Raw genomic sequence first — 21,019 nt, 5'->3', positions numbered from 1 at the left:
TTTTAACAAAAATTGAAATCTTGGGGTTCTTTGATATGCTGAATCCAAACATGTACTTAGATTTATGATTATGGGCCCAGTTTTCAAGTTGGTCCAAATCAGGATTCAAAATTATTATATTAAGTATTGTGCAATAGAAAGTCTTTTCAATTGCACAGTATTGCGCAATGGCAAGAAATATCTTATTGCAAAATATTGTGAAATAGCAATTTTGTTTTTAATTAGAGTTATCTTTCTTTGTCCAGAATAGTATGCAAGAGATATCTAATTGTAAGAATTTTTTTTATTTGGAGTTATCTTTCTTTGTCCAGAATCAACTTAAATCTTTGTTATATATACAATATACAATGTATATTCACTTTTTACTACCAACTGATAAATTAAAATAATCTTTACCATTCAGTGATAACAAGCAGTTTTTTTACATCTTAATATTTTATGATGTATTTAAATGAGTAGTAATTGTTGCAAACTCCATTAGAAATTTTAATTGAGATTAGTTTTGGAATAAGGGAAAGGGGGATGTGATTAAAAAAAATGGGTTCAATTTTCTCATTTGAAATTTCATAAATAAAAAGAAAATTTCTTCAAACATTTTTTTGAGAGGAATAATATTCAACAGCATAGTGAATTGCTCTAAGAGAAAACAAAAATTTTAATGTCATTAGAACACATTCATTCTGTGTCAGAAACCTATGCTGTGTCAACTATTTAATCACAATCCAAATTTAGAGCTGAATCCAGCTTGAATGTTATGTCCATACTTGCCCCAACCGTTCAGGGTTCAACCTCTGCGGTCGTATAAAGCTACGCCCTGCGGAGCATCTGGTTATGTCTTCTTGTAGTTATTCTTTAAACTAATATGTTTTCTATGTTACCATGAATTCCCTTTTTTACATCACTAATAATACATATCAATTTATTTTTTTAAATGTGAATCGCTGAACTTGTTAAATCGTGACGCTCAGGTTTATATTTATAATAGAACGTTGCATGAAATGTATGCATTTTCAAAGGTGTAAATACTTTTTTTGTGACCGTGTTCGATGGTAAACATCGCTTTATTAAGATATTTATTTAAAATTCCTGATTATAATTTCAATGTAAAATATCAATATTGTGTTGAACATGTTGAATATACATTTATCGGTACATGTAGTGATAAAGTCATATTTTGTTGTGCAACGTCTTCTAAATATGTCATAAACAACAAATAGCAAGTTAACACATGGAAAATATCTGATATGTAATGTTATTTTACTTTTCTAATGAACTGCGTATTTTAATTACAAATGTATTGATAAAAAACATCGTTCAGCATTATTTGCAATCCACTTTTTTATGACTCGTTGAATTTTCATAATGGTAAGTCGAATGTTTATATTGATAGACATTGGCGAAACATTTGCAGACCTTTAAAAAAAGAGTTATGCTATTTGGAAACTTAGTGATACAAACATACACCTCGTTAACAATTTTATTATGATTCTGATTAAAATATCAATATTGCATTAAATGTATAGATATAGAAGTCAGGATTAGTAGGGCATCGCAACTTCTTGTAAAGGAAAGGATGTTATTAAAGAAAATGAGAAAGTAAACACATGAAAAGATTTTAAGATCATATATTTATTTCCTTTCTATTTGAATTAGTATTGTAATGATCGAGAAAAAAGAACAACATCATTTATATATCACAGCATATCACTTTATATAAGAATATTTGCAGTTGTATTTTTTATGAATGGTTGACTTTGTTAAATGGTGATGGTCGTGTTTACATTTATGTACTGTGGTATAATATCTATCAATCATCAATGGTAGAGTTACCTACATTGGTCACTGGGAGATCGAAATATAGGCCTCATTTACATTTCTATTTATATTATACCCATAATATCAGTAAAACATTCAATATGTGAATAAGAAGCTGTGGTATGATTGCAAATCAAACAACTCTTCACCAGAGACTAAATGACGTAGAAATGTTTGCCCAAATTGCTTGTAAATATAGTTTTAATGTCAGAATTAGTAGGACATCAATCGTTCACGTAAGAGATTGTATAACAATGAACTAGGATGTAAACACATGGAAAATATTTCATATCTAATGTTATTTTGCTTTTCTAATGAGTTGCCATTTCCAATTAAACAAAAGAAAGGTATGATGTATTCATAGTATTTGAACCCTTAAAGTTTGACTCACATATTTCACGATGATCGAAAAATATGTCTCATTAATTGAGGAATCTTGGTTCTGATTATAAAATCAGAATATTATCAAATTTGTATATAGTTCTGTCAGGATTTGTACGGCATCACACCTTCATGTAATGTTAATAGATGAAACGTTCATCAAGTGGTTGTTGTTTGCTATATATGGTGTTGGTTCCCTTTTGGATTAATACACAAATTGTAGATCCAAATGTTTATATTGCTTACTAAATGGTATGGGGTTATTCTACTGATTGAAGGCTTGATGGTAATAACATGGTTTTCTTTTCATCTGTTAGTTAAGATAATGATTATAACCATAATTTGTTTATTGATATATACTTTGAATATAACATAGTGATGCGATTAAACATAAAGTAGAACATACTTTGAAACTATAGTGTCACGCTAATCGTTTTGCGGACTCCATCTGTAATTTGTATGTATATTAAGAAACAAGTTTGTATAGACAATAATTATTTATCATTCTGAAAAGCAGTATAAGCTTCTCAGCGCAGATCGCTTAAAATATTGATAGCCTCGAGTTGAAAGACAAATATCTTTTCAAGTTATTTAATATGATTTTGAGGTCTACAGATAAATAACAACTAATGAAAAGTACGAACAACACTAACAAGATCTTAATCGATTACACGCAATTTGTCAAATTGAACTAACCACAGTTAACAGATCTAAATAAGTGAACAATTGAAAAAGAATTATCTTTGAATATCAAAATATAGTAACCAGTGAAATCAGAAGACGAAACTGAGTTGTTTTTTTGTATGTTTCTTTAAACGCACATTTCAAGTAAAATAGTGCAAATAAAACCCAACTGTAGACAAATATTTTTTTTTAAATATTCTGTCTTCTATAGTATACTCATTCATAAAATTAAAAATAAAGCTGTTGTCTGCTCTGTGGTCGGGTTGTTGTCGCTTTGATACATTCAGCATTTCCTTTCTTAATTTCATTATCATTAAGATTATTGTAACCGATGCTATATACTCTATGTAAATAAACCTTTAATATAATATAAGTATTGAAACAGGATTCAGGTATAATATTTACGTTACCTTCATTGGATTACAGAGATTTGTGTACTTGAATTGCTTATGCTTTTATACGTAGAACCAATATAAAATATAAAAAAATAATCCCTTATAAATTTCATTCGCCAGAACCTTTATTCTATGTTTTCCGTCAGGAGGAACGCACACAGCAGAATATTTGAATACGAGAATATATATTAGAATCTAAAAAGTTGAAGAGCTAAATGTCAAAAAAGACATAACTTTTATAGCTTTATCCATCCAAGGTCCTCTTAGCACGATGGTATTAAAACTGTTATTTCTTAGTTATTTTTACAAGTACCCGGCCACGTCCATTTGTATTTTTGTCCATCTGATGAGTTAAGCCTTTTTCAACTGATTTTAATAGTTAGTTCTTATGTTGTAATGTTATACCACTGTCCCAGGTTAGAGGTAGGGTTGGGATCCCGCTAACATGTTTAATCCCGCCACATTGATTATTTATGTATGTGCCTGTCCCAAGCCAGGAGCTTGTGGTTGTCGTTTGTTTATGTGTAACATATTTGTTTTTCGTTCATTTTTTTATTCAAATAAGGTAGTCAGTTTTTCGTTTGAATTGTTTTACACTGTCATATCGGGGCCTATTATAGCTGACTATGCGGTAGGGGCTTTGCTAATTGTTGAAGGCCGTGCGGTGACCTATAGTTGTTAACGTCTGTGTCATTTTGGTCTCTTGTGGACAGTTGTCTCATTGGCAATCTTACTACATCTTTTTTTTTATATAAAGAACGTGAAACCATAAATACCAAAGGAAATTTAACATATAAGTCAAACATAAACTAACAACGTCATTGCACAAATAACGAACACGACCAAAAGACTTACAACAATATACAAAACATTTCGAAAAATCTAACAAGTGAGCAACCAACCAGGGTTGATCTCAGATACTCTGGAAGATTAAGCAGATCATGCTCTATGGTGGCATACGTTGTTTCGTGTAAAATGTGTAATAAAAAACCCAGAGATTTGGTAAGTCACTGTGGTAAAGCGAACAAAATTGTAGATTTGACTTGTGAACACTTCCATCGACACCTGTAAACAGATATTGTAGATTTGACTTATGAACACTTCCATCGACACCTGTGAACAGATATTGCATAATAGCCAACCACATCTTGATGTCGTCTATACAATTTTCGAAGGGATTATTTCAACTTATCACCCGGGTCTCATGGTCACTAAAAGTACCATTTATTAGTGTTTGTTATAAATCAATAATCACAAATTATAAGTTGGCAGATAATATAAACAATACTAAAGTTGTGAAGAATCCAAACTAATAGTGCTCCTGCCAAAGAGTTAAGTCTATGTCTGGTATATCGTTACATGCAACTCTTTTGTTCCTAGAAAAAGATAAATACATCATGTCAGAACAACTGAAACTTCAGCAGATACTATGGATTCATTGCCGAGCCTTCGACTTTAGTCGAAAATGCGAGACATAGCGATCCTACATTCCGTCGGCGTCGTCGGCGGCGTCCACACATATTCACTCTGTGGTTAATGTTTATTTTTTATTTTCGTAACGTTCTGAATAACGTTCTGAAACTATCCTGGATTTGTACCAAACTTGAACAGAAGCTTGTTTAATTATGATCATATGATAGTATCGAGAAGCAAATTTTGTAAAACAAAAAATCCATTTTTTTCCATATTTTACTTATTCATGTTATAAATGGACTTTTTTCTGCCAGGAAACATCACATTCACTCTGTGGTTAGATTTTTAAAATTTTTAATAACTCTCTTAAACTATTCTGGATTTCTACTACACTTGGACAGAAGCTTGTTTTTGATAAAAAGCTTATATGTAGAAGGAAATTTTGTTAAAATTTTGTACCTGCTTTCCGTATTTTGCATATAAATGAACTTAGTTTGTCTTCCAGTTAACATTACATACAGTCTGTTGTTAAAGTTTTTAAAACATTTATTAGATTCATAAACTTTCCTGGATTTTTACCGAACTTGGACAGAAGCTTTTTATATTCAAAAGATAGTATCGAAAGGAATAATTTTATAAATGTGGTTCCTCATTTTTGTTGAGCCTTTGATTAACAGCAAAAGTATGCTAGACAGCTGATTTCGCGGAACCCTTACAATTTTTTTTAATTTTAGTTGTTACCAAAGTTCGTGGATTGAGGAAAACTTGCATATTCGTGGATATTTAATTTCGTGGTTTTGACAAAGTCTGCATACATTCCTTTTGAAAATGTGTAATTCGTTGAACATTTGAATACGTGGTTTCCTGGTTACAACGAAATCCACGAAAACTAGTATGCAACGAATATAAATGAATCTATGATAAAGGTTTTTATAGAAAGTATTTTAAAATAAAATAAAGACTTTCTATTGTTCATATAAAAAGAAAATCTGGTATGATTGCCAATGAAAGCTCTTACCACAAGTGATTAAAAAAATTACGCAGAAATTAACAAATAAAGGTCACCATATGACCTTCAAAAATGAGCGAATCTCATACCACTTAGCTTCTATTTCTAAAAAAAATGTCAATCGGGAGAGAAAAGGATCTACAAACAGTTTTTTTTCGAATGAAATGTGAAAAGGCAATTTTGTTCCTATGCAGTAATGTTAAACATTTGAACACCTATAACCTTTTAAAGTCGTTATGATGTTTGTGGTATGCTTATTCACTTCATGTCATCAAGGTTATGATACATAAGCACAGTCCTTCCATTCGTTTTATAGCGTGTTTTCCCCCTTGTTTTCAGAGGGCAAAACACAAAGTTATGTTTAATGACAGGTTTTCTTGTATATGTTATCAGCCATATGTTTTCACCTGTCCTAAGTCAGGAATTTGATGTACAGTAGTTGTCGTCTGTTTATGTAGTTCATACGTGTTTCTCGTTTCCCGTTTTTATATAGATTAGACCGTTGATTATCCCGTTTTAATGGTTTCACACTAGAAAGTTTTGGGGCCCTTTATATTTAGCTTGCTGTTCGGTGTGAACTAAGGCGCCGTGTTAAAGGCCGTGCCTTGACCAATAATGGTTTACAATTGTAAATTGTTACATGGATAGAGAGTTGTCTCATTGGCACTCATACCACATCTTCCCATATCTCTATTTGTTCGTAATCAAATGCTACTTTTTATACAATTTAATAAGGATGATAAACGACTTAAACTTTTCTATTTGGATATTTAAATATGTGAATCCTCTTTATGTACTTCATTATGCAAATACAATTCTATAATTTTTTTTTAATTTACAAGTAACACGAGAGTAAATGATTCAAAGTAAGACTCGGTGATTAATTTCAAATGAAAGCAATGTTAATGCAAGGTGTTTGATTTTTTTGTTTGCATTTCAAAGAACTTACCTTTTGCTTTGATGTAGAAGAAACATATTTTCCTGTATTTTTTCAATACCAAGATTACGGCAAAATATTTTGGATACACGTGCGTTTTCTTTTATAGATCTAAGTTGCTCTGAAAAAAAACAATCATTTAAAAATAACAATTTTGGTATAATAAAGACAAAACAGGAGTTCGGCTATTCATCAATGACACAAAATCAGTATACATGTATGCACAGCAAAAAAAACCCAACAAACATCGAAGGAACAACACGTTAAAGACTGGCCTCAACCGAGTGTTATCGATATCATTTAAAAACTGACGATAACGCAACAACTATGAAGGCAAATGCTTATTTATATTTGTGGTAATCTATATCGTCCGAAAATTCATTTGTCTGAAACAAACTATAGCTTACTATTTATAATAAAATTTAAAAAAATGAATTGGCATTACAGGAATGTAGTAGAAGTTTATAAAATGCCTTTTTTTTAAACTGTTAACAAATACTATTAACGCGCGGCATTACGATGATATAAATTTATAAATTAACTCTCTTGTTTTTCCCAGGACTAGAATGTATGCATGTACTATCTTGTCGTTATATACGACGTAAGAATACACAACTATTTATGGTTCACCTACTTTCAGTAAAGGAAAACACCTGGTTCGGTCGTTCATACCAGAATCTGTCGCCTTGTTTCATTCGTTCATATTGAAATCCCAACAAACACTGAAATGTGGGTCCAACATTAAAACCCATTTCTTTTTCTAACAGTCCACCAACGAATAAATCTATATCATCAATATCACTTAAATAGAAAAAATAAAGGCACCATAAAAATTAAAATTTTGTATCATGATAAAAAGTAAAATCAAAATACTTAACTCAGAAAACAACATTAGTATCATAATTATCGGAACCAAACCTGACTGACATTGACATTTGGAGAATAGTTCTGAGTATCCAATATCAAGTAGAGTGTCGTAGAATCGACGGCTGAGATTGGTCAACAGTGATACAGCATGTGATACGATATTTCTCTTGTATAATTAATTTCATCGTACATATAAACAGAGCAATTTAGCTTATTCAATTAGAAGACTCTTGTTCAAAGATTATACTGATCGGAAATTGATAAAGCGCTAAAAAAGGGATTTGATTTGAATTGTTTATCTTAATTGAAAAACAACTAATATTATTTACTAGAAACTAATGATTGCAACAAATATTGACAAGAAGGATGGTTCATTCTATCTTATGAAAAAAATGTCTACTACCATAATGTCTATGTTTTTTTCTTCATCATCAAATATTCGCAGATAAAGGGCCTCCGATACAGTTTTTGTGATTGTTTAACGCAAATGTGTAAACAAGCCCCCCTTTTGGAATAACTCCCTACATTGATCAATAACATACATGAGGTGAGGTTGACGAATTTTGGTTCTGAAAATAAGAGCTGTTAAATTACTCGGAACAAGTACCAAACCCGTTTTACTTTCATTAGAGATAGCCGCCCGCATCACGAAACCTCAGATTATTTTTGTTTTTTTTACACAAGAGGAATCAAAAATAATATACATGCGCCGGTATAAACACGAGTTCTCCCATCACGTATCTGAAGCATAAAAACGGGGTTTATCACTGGACAAAATTCCGCAATATTTGTGGAGTGTCTAGACCCTCAATATCTTGTACCATCGGACCATATTCCGCTTGTGTAACAGTCCGAAACCGTGGAAACATCTAACGCAGATTGTCGTAGTCTATTGCAGACTGTTGGTGAGCTAATTTTTCTCAATCAAACTATCTCAATGCAGTGACTGTTTGTTGCGGCAACGGTTTGATTTTGTAGATCTAATATATATATATGTCTCCCCCGGGGATGTTCGAGGCCAAGGTATGTCAAAATCAAAATCTTTTCAAAAAGATCGAGAACTATGCGGTATCGTATAATTGTAAGGAGATTAGAAAACTATTACAATATGTTCTAGAAATGATTGCGATACGGTAGGTGTGATACAGGGCATGGGATACCGATCTAACATCAGATTTTCTTTGCTACATGAACACACATTAATTTTGTCAATACTAAAAAAACACTCAGAAAGTTTCAGTACTACAAAAACATGCATATTGAAATTAAAGCAGCACAACACGTACGGTAAAAAAAAAACACAAAAAAAACCAGAACAAGTAAATCTGAATTTCCCTTTTCATGCTTACTTGTATAATTCCTTAAGTGCCTTCCCAAACTTTTCAAAAGAATCAAATGATTTTATGGGCTCCAGTAAGCATAATTCCCGCCATCTGTTGTATCCAGCCACTCCAAAATCTCTTCCTCTCTGTATGTTCCTGGCGACAATATCAGATCCCGGTGGCTCTGGTTTACGGTATAATCTGTTACGCATTGCATCGACAAAAAAGCTAAAAATTAGAAGCTTAAATTATGAAAAGGGTTACATATATCATCAAAATCTGAACCACTTTATAGTTGAAGTGCATTATTTTTCATTCTCGGTGCGGGAGGTGTGTCAATCTTTAATTCTTTTACATTTTTTATTCTGTGATCAGCAAATATTCATAATAACGTTAAATTTGTGCAAATATCGAATGATATGTTTCAAATACGATAAATGTGTAATAAGTTGCACGACATCTCCTTTAAAAAAGAGGTACAAAAGATACCTGTGGTACATTCAAACTCATAAATTAGAAACAAACTGACAATGATATGGCTTAAAAAGAAAGAAAAAAAACCCAGACAAACATTAGTGAACAAAACACAAAATAAAGACTTAGTAGCACGAACCCCATAAAAACTGGGGGTGATCGCAGGTCCTTCGGAAGAATAATCAGATCCTGCTGCATATGTGGTACCCGTCATGTTGCTCATGTTAGTATAAACCCGGTTTATGATAATCTAATTCGGTAGGTCACATGCGTGAAAAGGAAACGGGATTGTAGTTACGACATAAGGAACATATCTGACATCATCTGTGAAACAGATTTTCAATAAGCATAATAATAGCCAACCAACTCATGCTGGCGTCCGTACAATTTACGAAGGGCTGATTTCAATTTCACCATTTGGAACTCTTGGTTTAATCATGTAAAAAGCTTCATTGTGAGTAGCAATCATCTATCAAGGAAATCATAATAGGAAATATCTTTCAATTGATTAAGAAATGGAATTATTTTTGCTAATTTTTTTTAATTTTTTTTCATAGTTTAGCCTATTTGACATGTTTGAAAGAAAGCTTTTCCTAGACGAAGCAGATGATTTCTTTACATTCACATAGCTATATATTTTCATTGGTACCAATTGTAGTGTATTGAGGAAAATTATATTTCATAGTTTGACTAAGGTCTGCTTACAAGCCTATTCAAAACTTGTACACATTTGAACATCTTAATTCGTGCTTATTCCATACCCATAAAAAACACGAAAATTGGTATTCTACGAATTATAATGTATCCACAGTTATATTATATTCTTTCTTATCAAAATCATTTAAACTTACTTATCGATCCTATTACTCGCTGTGCACGCTAAATTGCGTCCAATAAAAGGAATATTTACTCCACAGTTTTGTTGAGTAAGCCGAGGACTTTCAAAAACATCCTCCAGTTTATTGACAGTCACTGTGTTGCAGTCTTCATCCACAAAGTTCTGCTCGTTTGTAACCTGGGAGTGACCAAAGCGATGTGCTGCCACATTGACAGAACCCAATACTTGTGGATTCATATCTACATCATATAGATCACTGAACACACCCTCCTTCACATCTCGCGAGAATAACTCAAATCTCTTCATTGCCGCTTGACCAAGAATTAGAGGTAGAAAGTCATTAAAGGTTATATGCTGAAACATAGCTATAACTATCTTCCGCGCTTCCTGGAAAACCGTTTCATCTTTCCAGTGTGGGTTCAGTGTGCGCAGTTCTGAAGCAATACGGTTATGTTCCCTATGCCATGCTAAATGCTGAACACTTAGCATGGGTACTTCCGCTACCCGACTGTCACCTAAAAATTGAAATTATTTTTTAAGATATAATATAAAAGTAATAAAAAGATAATTGCTATATCATGTTATGCAACATTCCAAGAGCATATGACAAATAGAACAGCATATTCCGATAAGAAGTCTGTATTCCTTTCAGTTTTGATACATTTATATCTGAAATAAGTATCTACATTTACATAAGATAACGACAATATGTCCGACTTTGAAAGATCACAAGTATGTGCGAGTACTGTCTCATCACTTCTTAATATTATCTATTTGCCAAGTATAATACATGAGGATGTAAAGATGTACCAAAACATTCTGTTGATAGATATAGGAAGATGTGATGTGAGTGCCAATGAGACAATTCTCCATCCAAATAACAATTTAAAAAAAGTAAATCATTATAGGTCAATGTACGGCCTTCAACACGGAGCCTTGGCTCACACCGAACAACAAGCTTTAAAGGGTCCCAAAATTACTAGTGTAAAACCATGCAAACGGGAAAACCAACGGTCTAATCTATATTATATAAAAAAAAACGTATTTGTACAAATTCAGCAACACGACACAAATACCATAATGATACTGAAGGACAACACATAATCTTCACTAGTAGACTTTATATGTCCTCACATTATGTAAAGCTTTACAGTGCCAAAAGTTTATCAAAATTGTGACCAACTCAGAGTGCTCGTTATTCTTGTTTCTTGAAATGTTTGTCAGACATTTGGAAGTTTATATTTATATCCATGTGGTGCATTTGTAAATTTATAGTTGTTGGAAGGAAACAGATGTGAATGAACGAACAATCTAGAAAGAATAATTTCCCTGAAGATTTGTCATTGCTTATATTTGAAGAAGAATAACAAGGACACCGACCATTTGTTTTTGTTCAAGTTCCTTTATCTTAATAATGTCTACTTTTTATAGCGTTTTACAACGCTTGTTTTTTTAAAGGAGAGGAGATGATATCCTTAATTTACAAAAACGATAAAAGGTTTGCAATAAAACTCAAAATTCAAAATTACAGAAACCATAACTATAAGAATTGAAAACCAATTGTTCAAAGAACAATTGAAGGTCTTTCCATCAATAAGTATCTATTTTGATATGAAAATATTAAAATTCAGTTGAAAATGTCAGTTCCTATGGCTTAATGATATATAAATATGAATTTCAAGCAAAGGTCAAAATCTAGAACGTCCAATTAACCTTTCAATTTTAAGGTCATAAACCAAGGATTCCAAATCAAAAGACCCTAGGTCTGTATTATGTATGGTTCATGAGTAATATCTCTTTACGCATAATTCTAAATATAAAAGGGGCAAAAACTCCCATTTATTGTCTACGCACCCTTCCAATCAAAATTTATCAGTTATGACATGTCGCAACTAACAATATAGTAAAAATAATTTGTCGAAATCTTATAAAGTTAATGAAAAGAGTGTAAATAAGCCAAAATCAAAATTTAGAATTTGACCTTGACCTTTGACTTTGACCTATTTTTAATTTTTTTGGACCAAGGACCTCAAATCAAAAGATCCTTGGTCTCTAGCACTTATGATTTACAAGATCACTTATATCAAATGCATAAGGGGAAATAACTCTCATATGGAGCGTTCATATCACTTCAGTCAAAATGGGACAAATCATGCGAAGGATATAACGAGCAATTTGGTAAAATAAATTTTTCATAATATTTTACGGTTGCGAAGGAGTTGCGCTAACAAGGAAAACAGTGTTTGGGGAGATAATTCCTACAAAGAAAAGTATTCGTTTACGCAGGGTAAATTTCAAAAGCGCATAAACTGTTCGATATCATATACCAAATATCTAAGCGACATATTGCGAAACAAATGTTTATCGCAAGAACAAAATTAGGCGGAAGAAAAAAAAAATAATCAGAAGAAAAACAATAGGTCTTTCCACAGAAAAGTGGAAAGACCTAATAACACAAATACAAAATTTTCTGTTTTCAGACATGTACATAAAAAAATTTTGGTCTAAAATCAACAAAAGAAACTTCATAAAGCAGCACAAGACAAGGACTTCATATTGAAATAAGAGCATTATGAATAACAAAAGTATTAGTATTACAACAAATGTTCTTAGTTTCGATAAGCAAGATTAACTTACCAAACGTATTACATGTACTAATACATACAACATATTGCCTTCCCACACAACTTTAATTAATAGTGGCTGTACTTCATAAAATATTTTATTCAACTTTGTCATTAACATTACAAGAAGACATGCTATTGTAAAATCCCCCAAAACAAGTAATACTTAATTTATAAAGATATTTTATAAAAATTTGACTGAATTAAAGTAAGTTAATTAATAAACATACAATTATTTTTTGATTTGTGTCAGTCCATAAACGTTTTTAGTTTTAATTTCATCAACACGATATTGGGTGATACTACCAATATATATTTATTACCGTAGTAAATACAAAGAAGTATTCGGAGATGAAATCGTTGAAAAATCCCTATTAAACTAGAGATTTTGGTACCCAAAAACTATGACTAATACCTGCTACAGGACATCTCGTTGGTATAACGGGATCAAAGCATGAGTTTACCCCTGCTGGTGTTGGTAGAAGATTGTCTTCGGTTTTCAACAAATCTGAGATAAAGAAAACAAACCGCGGTAGTGAATGAAAATGTCCAAATGAAAATAATTTAAATCGAAGGAGATGATAACCTCACCTGTATATGGCAAACTATTTCGGAAAACCTCAATGGTCACTAATGAGAATTATTTATTATTGATTGCTACATTAACATATTCACATTGAATGCTTAATTATGTACTACTAAGAAATCGCTAACATAAAGCTAAATGTTAATCCATATTTTATGTATATTAAAAATACCACGTCTTGTTATATTCTAAAATGCATTTTAATGGATATATTTGCGTGAAAATCAAGTGAAGGCAAAGTGAGTAAGTGTAATCCATAAATAATGAAAAGGTTAAGAATCCCATACAAACCTTTGCAAAAGTATTTGTATTATTTGTAAGGATATACATATGTGTTCAATTGCATTCCAATTCCTTTGCGTCGAATTTACACTAGAATTTTGAACATATCACTTAAGAATTTAATAATGAAACATTCTAAAAGCAAGCAGAGTTTCTAGATCGTATCATTAAATGAAAATGTATGGACATGAATGTACAGTATTAATACAAATAGTGAATGAAAATGTTGTACTTACATTCTATTTCGATGATATTGGTCCATATTAACCTAACATTTTATTTTTAAGAGATATATTATAGTTGTTTCGGTGTTTTTTAAGCTTCTTTGTTACATATTTGTTTGTTTTTATAGTGACTAAGATAATTATAGAATGTTGACTGCTGTACCACAATTTTTGACATTTTTACCTATTATGACAGTTTGTTTTGTTCACACATCGTTGTCAATATGATTGAATTTGATGCGACTGTAATACAAGTGAGATGTTTAGCTAGCTATAAAACCAGGTTTAATTCCCCATTATCTACATGAGAAAATGTCTGTACCAAGTCAGAAATATTACAGTAGGTATCCATTGGTCTGATCTTTTGATTTTGACATTTGATTAGTACATCTATTTTGAATTTCCCTCATAATTCAGTAGTGTTGTGATTTTCCTTTTAAGGTTTTTATTTGTGAAGTTGGTAATATTAAGTTATTCAAAAGTTGAAGAAGATTCAAATCCAAACACTCACAGCTATCAGGCACACGCAACATTTTGGTCAACTCTGGAGTACTTCCATAAACAACACTGGCATCAACAAAGGCTGTTGCGAGGTTTGTCTGTTGCCGTACTACAATACGGATAAAATGCATGAAACAATATGTATACTTTTACTGCAGGCATGGCAATCTTTGCAGCATTTTAAATTTTCGCCAGTTTTGTGGTAAAGGATTCACAAAATTAAAAATACTGCGAAATTTCATTCGAACTGGATGGATAGGACCAACATCGTATATGAATATACACTATTCCGAAATCGTAAAAGGAAACCAGTATGAATATGAATTCAGTCTTCAAATCGCGAAATTTCCGGATTTACAGTAACTGTTATAATAATCCATACCATAAGAGACGAAAATCACAAACAGGTGGGGACTTGTTAATCAGCAATTATCATTATATGCAAAAAAGTGTTTTAGAGTATTTAATTTTTGAATGTATCAAAGTGCTTTTAGATATCATAATTTCTTCAAATATGTTTTATTTTTGCTGACCAAATTAACCAAAACCAGGAAATAATATACACAATTGTATGTTTCAATTATTGATTATTTTTTTCATAATCAAGCAAACATTACATAATTCATGATCTTTTATAAACTTACAAACTACCCGTACTTTTAACGATGTACCTACCTCCCTCTTCATCCAGTTTTCCTGTTGCTCTTACAAAGTTAATACATCCTGGTGGTAAATCAGTATCATTCTTTGGAATTTCAAGTGGAAAACAAAAATCACGACTTAAACAAACAAGAATTTTATGTTACAAAATTGTTAATCCTTGATTCATTAAGATATTCCAGCATCCTGCAACTGCATTGCATTTATTTTTCATTTTGTTTTTCGTATATTTCTTTTTTTATTTTAAGTCTAGTATAAAGAGAGTAGGCGTGATAGAGAAAAAACATCTCAACAATAACATATTTTGATGGATTGACTAAAGTATATTCAATTTCAATTCTTTATTACTTTGAGCAAATGATGCTCATCAGTACAAATATAATATATGCAAATACAATATGTCATAAATAAATACATAAAAGATATATAACTGATAAATGAATACATCCGAGAAGAATACTAATCTGTATTAAGTATTGGTAACTTATAACATGTCTGTTCTAATTTTAAATGCACGGAAAAGAAATTAACAAAGGTTACATATGTCTTTTACATTAAGGACTGTACAATTCCAATACATTTTTTTCTCATACAATTACACTTTTAGGACGATGTATACGAAATGCTAGATTTACAATCATGACGATTTAAGAAATTATGTATACATATACTGGTATCGAAATAAAAAATGTCATATCACAATTTTACGAGGTTTATCCCGAAGCAATTTTTGCAGTAGAAAAGACATTGAAAATTTTTTTGACTCCTCCAAAATTAGATACGGCAGTTATTATCATTGCATTCTAATACACAAATGATTCATAGAAAAAGCAAAGCTAATTTAGCAAGAATATACATACTCATATCTGTTTGGAATTGCACAGCAGTCATTCTCATTAAATGCTTCAAAAAGAAAAGTATACAGTCATTTTAAGATAAATCTCTTATAGAAGTTAAACATCAAATTTTATTACTGTCCGATATAATGATCAACAAATCGTGAGTAACTTTTTTTTGCATCCTCAGCTAGTGTTTTGTCTGCTGTTGTTACTACCCCTTGTTCAGATTCTAGTCGTTTGACTTTTGTGATAATCGTCTTTTTGGATCTTTTTGCTACATATGTGGACGGAACATGTTTCTGGTGTATTGAACAATAAAGCTTTGTTAGATTTTATTATTAGTAAATATAGAGAAACTAAATAAATATTAGAAGGAAGCTATATCATATATATGCAATAGACAAAATTGCAAAATTCTTTGAAAAGTGCGATATTAGAAAATTAAATAATAAGGTATTTACATGGTATTTCAGTTTGAATGACGTCATGTGCTAGTAGTTGGGCGTGCGATGCTACCTGTGCAGACCTGGTTCTATCTCTCTGTATAGGTGGTCCTAATTTTTCGTCCATTATTGCCTGTGAAATTAAACGAGCGTTTGGTAATTCATCACCATTTTTTGCAGCACGGGGTAATCCTATCCCTACAAAAAATAAACAGAAGACAATTAATTCCGAAAAACTGGCAAAACGATTAAACACAAGATGAGCAGAGCATCCTTAAGAAAAAAACAAAATTGTTTCTGTTACGAATCACCAAGATCACAATGAATGTCTAAATTCTGAAAAAAACCTTCGAAATAAAATCTGATGTGAGAACCAAAGAACACTCTAAGATGTTGTTCCACTACTTGTAATGCCCTTTGATTTCGGCAGTTTACACATGACTAGATGTTTGGATGATATTTTTGCTCTCAATGATCACGACATCAGTATGTAAAAATTTTGTACTAAATATTAACGCGGAGTTGTAAAACAAAACAACTACTTATTAATATGAATTCAATTACTAAATTCCCTGGTCAAATTAAAGAAAAGTAAGTTCAAAAAAGGTATTATTTTAGAGAAAAAAAATATTGTTCGACAAACATAAGACTTATATTCTTACCATCAGCGTAGTCAAATACATTGTTTTCATTTTCATCAGGTAGCCTCTTAAAGAAAGTATTTGACGCTCCTTTTCCGTTCTTAAGGTTGTTACAGGATCCGTCAATTGTTCTGTACATAGCATTAATATCACACACTGCGAATAAGAAAAGGAAATGCATTATTTTGTATATCTTAACTATGATCAAGCTTATCTTTGGCAAATTGGGATTTGTCCTTTGTTATATTTGGAATTTGAAACAACGAACTTTTTCATTGGATAAAAATAAATTTTTACTCGTGTTATTATGATTAATTTAATAAGCACAATTTTATCTGATGTCAACGTCATCATTAATTTATATAAACAAATGATTAAAAAATCGGGTGTAATCTATACTTAAAGATTATCGTTGATTATCTCAACGAGATTGATTTTCTCGCTTGAGCTGGAACAGCGAAAGTGAGAAAAGCAATCGAGTTGAGATGACCAATGATAATCTGTTTATCGCTACTTTACCTATGACGACGTTGTCAATTTTAATGTCAATTTCGTTAGCAACGCCACGTGGCCTCCTTAGTTTCTAGCGATAATTTTCCATCTCAAGCGAGAGGCATGATATGAAAATTATCACAAAAAAAAGATCAAAGGAAACATGCATAAAAAATAGCGATAAAATAGTATATCATAATAATTCATTAAACTGTCAAGATTGCTTCCCAAAACTAATTCACGAGACATTAGTCAAAGGCAAGAGGGACAAAGAGACCAAGGAGACTTTTAAGTCGAAAATGAATTGACAATGTGGTAAATTCAGTTAAGTACAAAATATTCGTTTGAAGTCAATAAAGACCTGTTCAGTCTATGTTTATACTAGTGTACAGTTTGTACAGTAGACTGTCAGACAATCTAATTGATCGCTTTAGTGTTCATGTGAGTACAAACTGCATACTAGTATAAACATAGACCGAACAGGTCTTTATTGACCGTTTAAGAATGAAATTCAACTACTAATGTAAGCTTAAAAGTAATTACTGTAAACCAACTAATTTTCGCGAGCGCGTTATTTTCGCAACTTTCGCGAGTAAAAAAATAACGCGAATATAAATCGTCGCGAATTTGTCAATCTTTGATCTTTCCTTTATAAACTTCATCAAGTAAATAAGAAAATCTCGAAATTAAATAGCTGCGAAGGGGTCAAGAAAGTGTAAAACGCGAAATAAAGTATCCGCGAAAATAACTTGATTTACAGTATATTGTTGTCGATCGATCCTCTTATAAACTGACATTGAAAACATGAACAAGAATAAACTTCATTTATTTGATAGTTTAAACATTTCAAAGTAAACGTATTGTGTTTAATTAATTCTCTAAACTGACATTTTCCTATAGCATGTAAACGAAATTGGTCAAATGGTTTATAGCTACTATGGAAATGAGGATTATCATCATGATGAAAAAATCATTAATGATAGAAAAAGTCAAGAAAACAACGGCGTTATATAAAAAAACCTTAGAAATGAAGAAAATAAATTGAACGTTAGGTTTTCCAAACATTTTGACGACAAAAATACATTGGAAGATACTGAGGGACATTTAAACTCTCAGGTGAAAATACTGACAAAGCCATGACTCAGAAAGGACAAGCAAACAATAGTACACAAGACACAAAAAAGACAACTAAAGACTTAGCAAAATGGAGAGCACCAAAATCTGGGAGTGATATTAGGTGTTCCGGAAAGGTATGCAAATTCTACTCAACATGTGGTACCCGACGTGACGCGCGTGTTACCACAAACCTAGTACATAATCTACATTGAGAGGTCACATTCGTGGAAAGGGTACGGGATTGAAATAACGACATAAGGAACATAATCGATATCATTTGTGAAACACAAAATACAATTTTTCGTAACAGTCAACAAATTTGTCATAGCGTCCGTAAAATTTACGAAGTGTTGATTTCAATTTCTCCATTTGGAATTCCTAGTTATATAAAATCCTTGTGAGCGGCAAGCCTCTGTCAATAAAATCATAATTGTAAATACAAGTACGGAATATTGTATCAATTTTGTATGCAGGCGCTTCTGGAATGTTGTTACACACAATTGGGAAGATGCAATCATCTTTTAGTCGTGTAAGTTTGTTCACAACCGACCCTCATTAATTTTTTGAATATGTAGTCAAGATATGAGACAGATATTAGGATTTAAAATATAAATTATTATCAAGAAAAACTGTATAAGGTACTTACCGATATCATCAGCACCAACACAAGCAAGGGCAACAAATATTAGAAGTTTTAATATCGCCATTCCTTGCAACAACTGTTCCCGATATAGACGAATTCTTGCTTATATATCAACAACATAGGGTTACTTTTGGGAAATCTAGTTGATGTTTTTATTTATTATATCAAAAGTCTGCATTTGACTTTTCAATTGTTTTTAAATTTCAACGGCTCTTTAAAAGACATCGGGAATATACTTCACTATCAGTCTAATATTTTATTAATATATAATATTTACCTTCCAAAAACCTCTAATGCACTCCAATGCAAACGCAGCGAAAAGGCCGTGATAACAAATCTTTTGATGCAACGTTGTATGTCATTCAAATATGGCGTACAGCTTTCGCTTTTTAAACAATAGCGGATTAAATCAGTGATTTATCTAATTTTAGCCTAGACTTATCGATGCATATTTATAGATAACATATTTCTAGTTAACCTTCGAAGTTAAGACTTTTTCTAGATGTTATGGAAAACAAATCATAAAGGCGATAACAAGTGATCAGTGACTCCCTTAGCACACTCGTTTTCACTTCGGTTTTTATTTATCGCTGTACTTGTCCTACTGGAATGGATGTAATTCATGCAATGCATATATTTGAAATATTTTTTTAAATGACCTTGTTTGGATTTTTTCGATTTTTTTTCTGAACGTAAAAAAAAATGGTTTTTTTTTATGCTATTTGATATAACATCAAAGACTCAATAATACATGGACAAACATAGGTGACTGGGGTATTTTAAAACTTTAGATGGAACTTCCATCTCCTGCATGTTTTAAAAAATGTTTAACATCTCTAAGATATTTTTCAGTTATTCATCTGGGATAATAGATTAACCTTCCGGTAAAAATACGATACGAGGTTGTTTTTTTTTTAAATGTCAACACGATGTCTGACTCATAAATTGTCACTAAGCATACAAAAGAACATAACTCAATGCAATGGGATTAACTTGTAAACCTAATGGGATAGAAGCAGTCACATAGTGATACGACATCCTTTCTAGATTAACAAAGATTTTTTTCCTTTTAGTTTTGTGTTTGTTCTGGTGCCTAGTGTCGATGGAATCAGTGGTGCTTTTTCCAACTGCATTTCGTAGTTCATTCCTTTTCTAAGCTTTTACCGACTACGTTTCAATACATATTTAAAGGTTATTATATAACACAAACGGTATTATGACTGGTCCAGACCTCGCACACCTGCTGAACCCGATCAGTTAATACTCATGATATACAAAAGGCTGTTTTTGGTTTGTTAATCTGACGTAATAAGTCCTCGTTTCTACGTAAGGGCCGTTAATTATTTTTTTAAATTTTCTAGTAACAGTTTGTTGTGTTTATGTTGTTTCGTCGTTCTCTTATATTTGATACGTTTGACACAGGTTTAGTTTGTAACCCGGATTTTTTCTTTATTGATTTATGAATTTCGAACAGCTATATACTGCTGTTGCCTTTGTTTGTTATACTGGTGCCCTTGAAAGAGACTCTAAATCACGTTTTTGCTCATTATCGAAGGCCATATAGTACCAAACACATTTATTAATAATCATCTTTGGTGGATATATTGTCATTGGCAATAACAAAATTGGTCTTCCTTGTCAGATACTTACAATAGTATGCATATCTAATTACTCAAAACATAAAAAAACAAAAATAGAGTGTCATCGCACAACTAGTGATCATTTTGTGATTGTTACTTGTAATTTGTTCATAATTTATGATTAATCCTTTCGAACATGCATTTACATCTTTTTTCGCTGTGATAGTAAACAATCTGACCGCCTGTGTCTATT

General features: G+C 31.6%; 1 protein-coding gene across 1 annotated transcript; it reads right to left on the bottom strand.

The window, feature by feature from the left end:
• Nucleotides 1-4,584: 4,584 nt before the first annotated feature.
• On the bottom strand, nt 4,585-19,250 carry LOC134694445 (chorion peroxidase-like). The gene is made up of 10 exons (XM_063555457.1): nt 19,190-19,250; nt 16,957-17,091; nt 16,378-16,492; nt 15,028-15,131; nt 14,363-14,461; nt 10,149-10,650; nt 8,851-9,051; nt 7,269-7,435; nt 6,647-6,755; nt 4,585-4,651 (listed from the first exon to the last, which is right to left on the bottom strand). The coding sequence occupies exons 1-10, from the start codon at nt 19,248-19,250 to the stop codon at nt 4,585-4,587; spliced, it is 1,560 nt and encodes a 519-aa protein (XP_063411527.1).
• Nucleotides 19,251-21,019: the final 1,769 nt, after the last annotated feature.

The sequence above is a fragment of the Mytilus trossulus genome, chromosome 13 (genome assembly GCF_036588685.1).
Source record: "Mytilus trossulus isolate FHL-02 chromosome 13, PNRI_Mtr1.1.1.hap1, whole genome shotgun sequence".
Classification (NCBI taxonomy): domain Eukaryota; kingdom Metazoa; phylum Mollusca; class Bivalvia; order Mytilida; family Mytilidae; genus Mytilus; species Mytilus trossulus.
The sequence above is the reverse complement of the archived record's forward strand: the minus strand, read 5'-3'. Positions and strand labels throughout refer to the sequence as shown.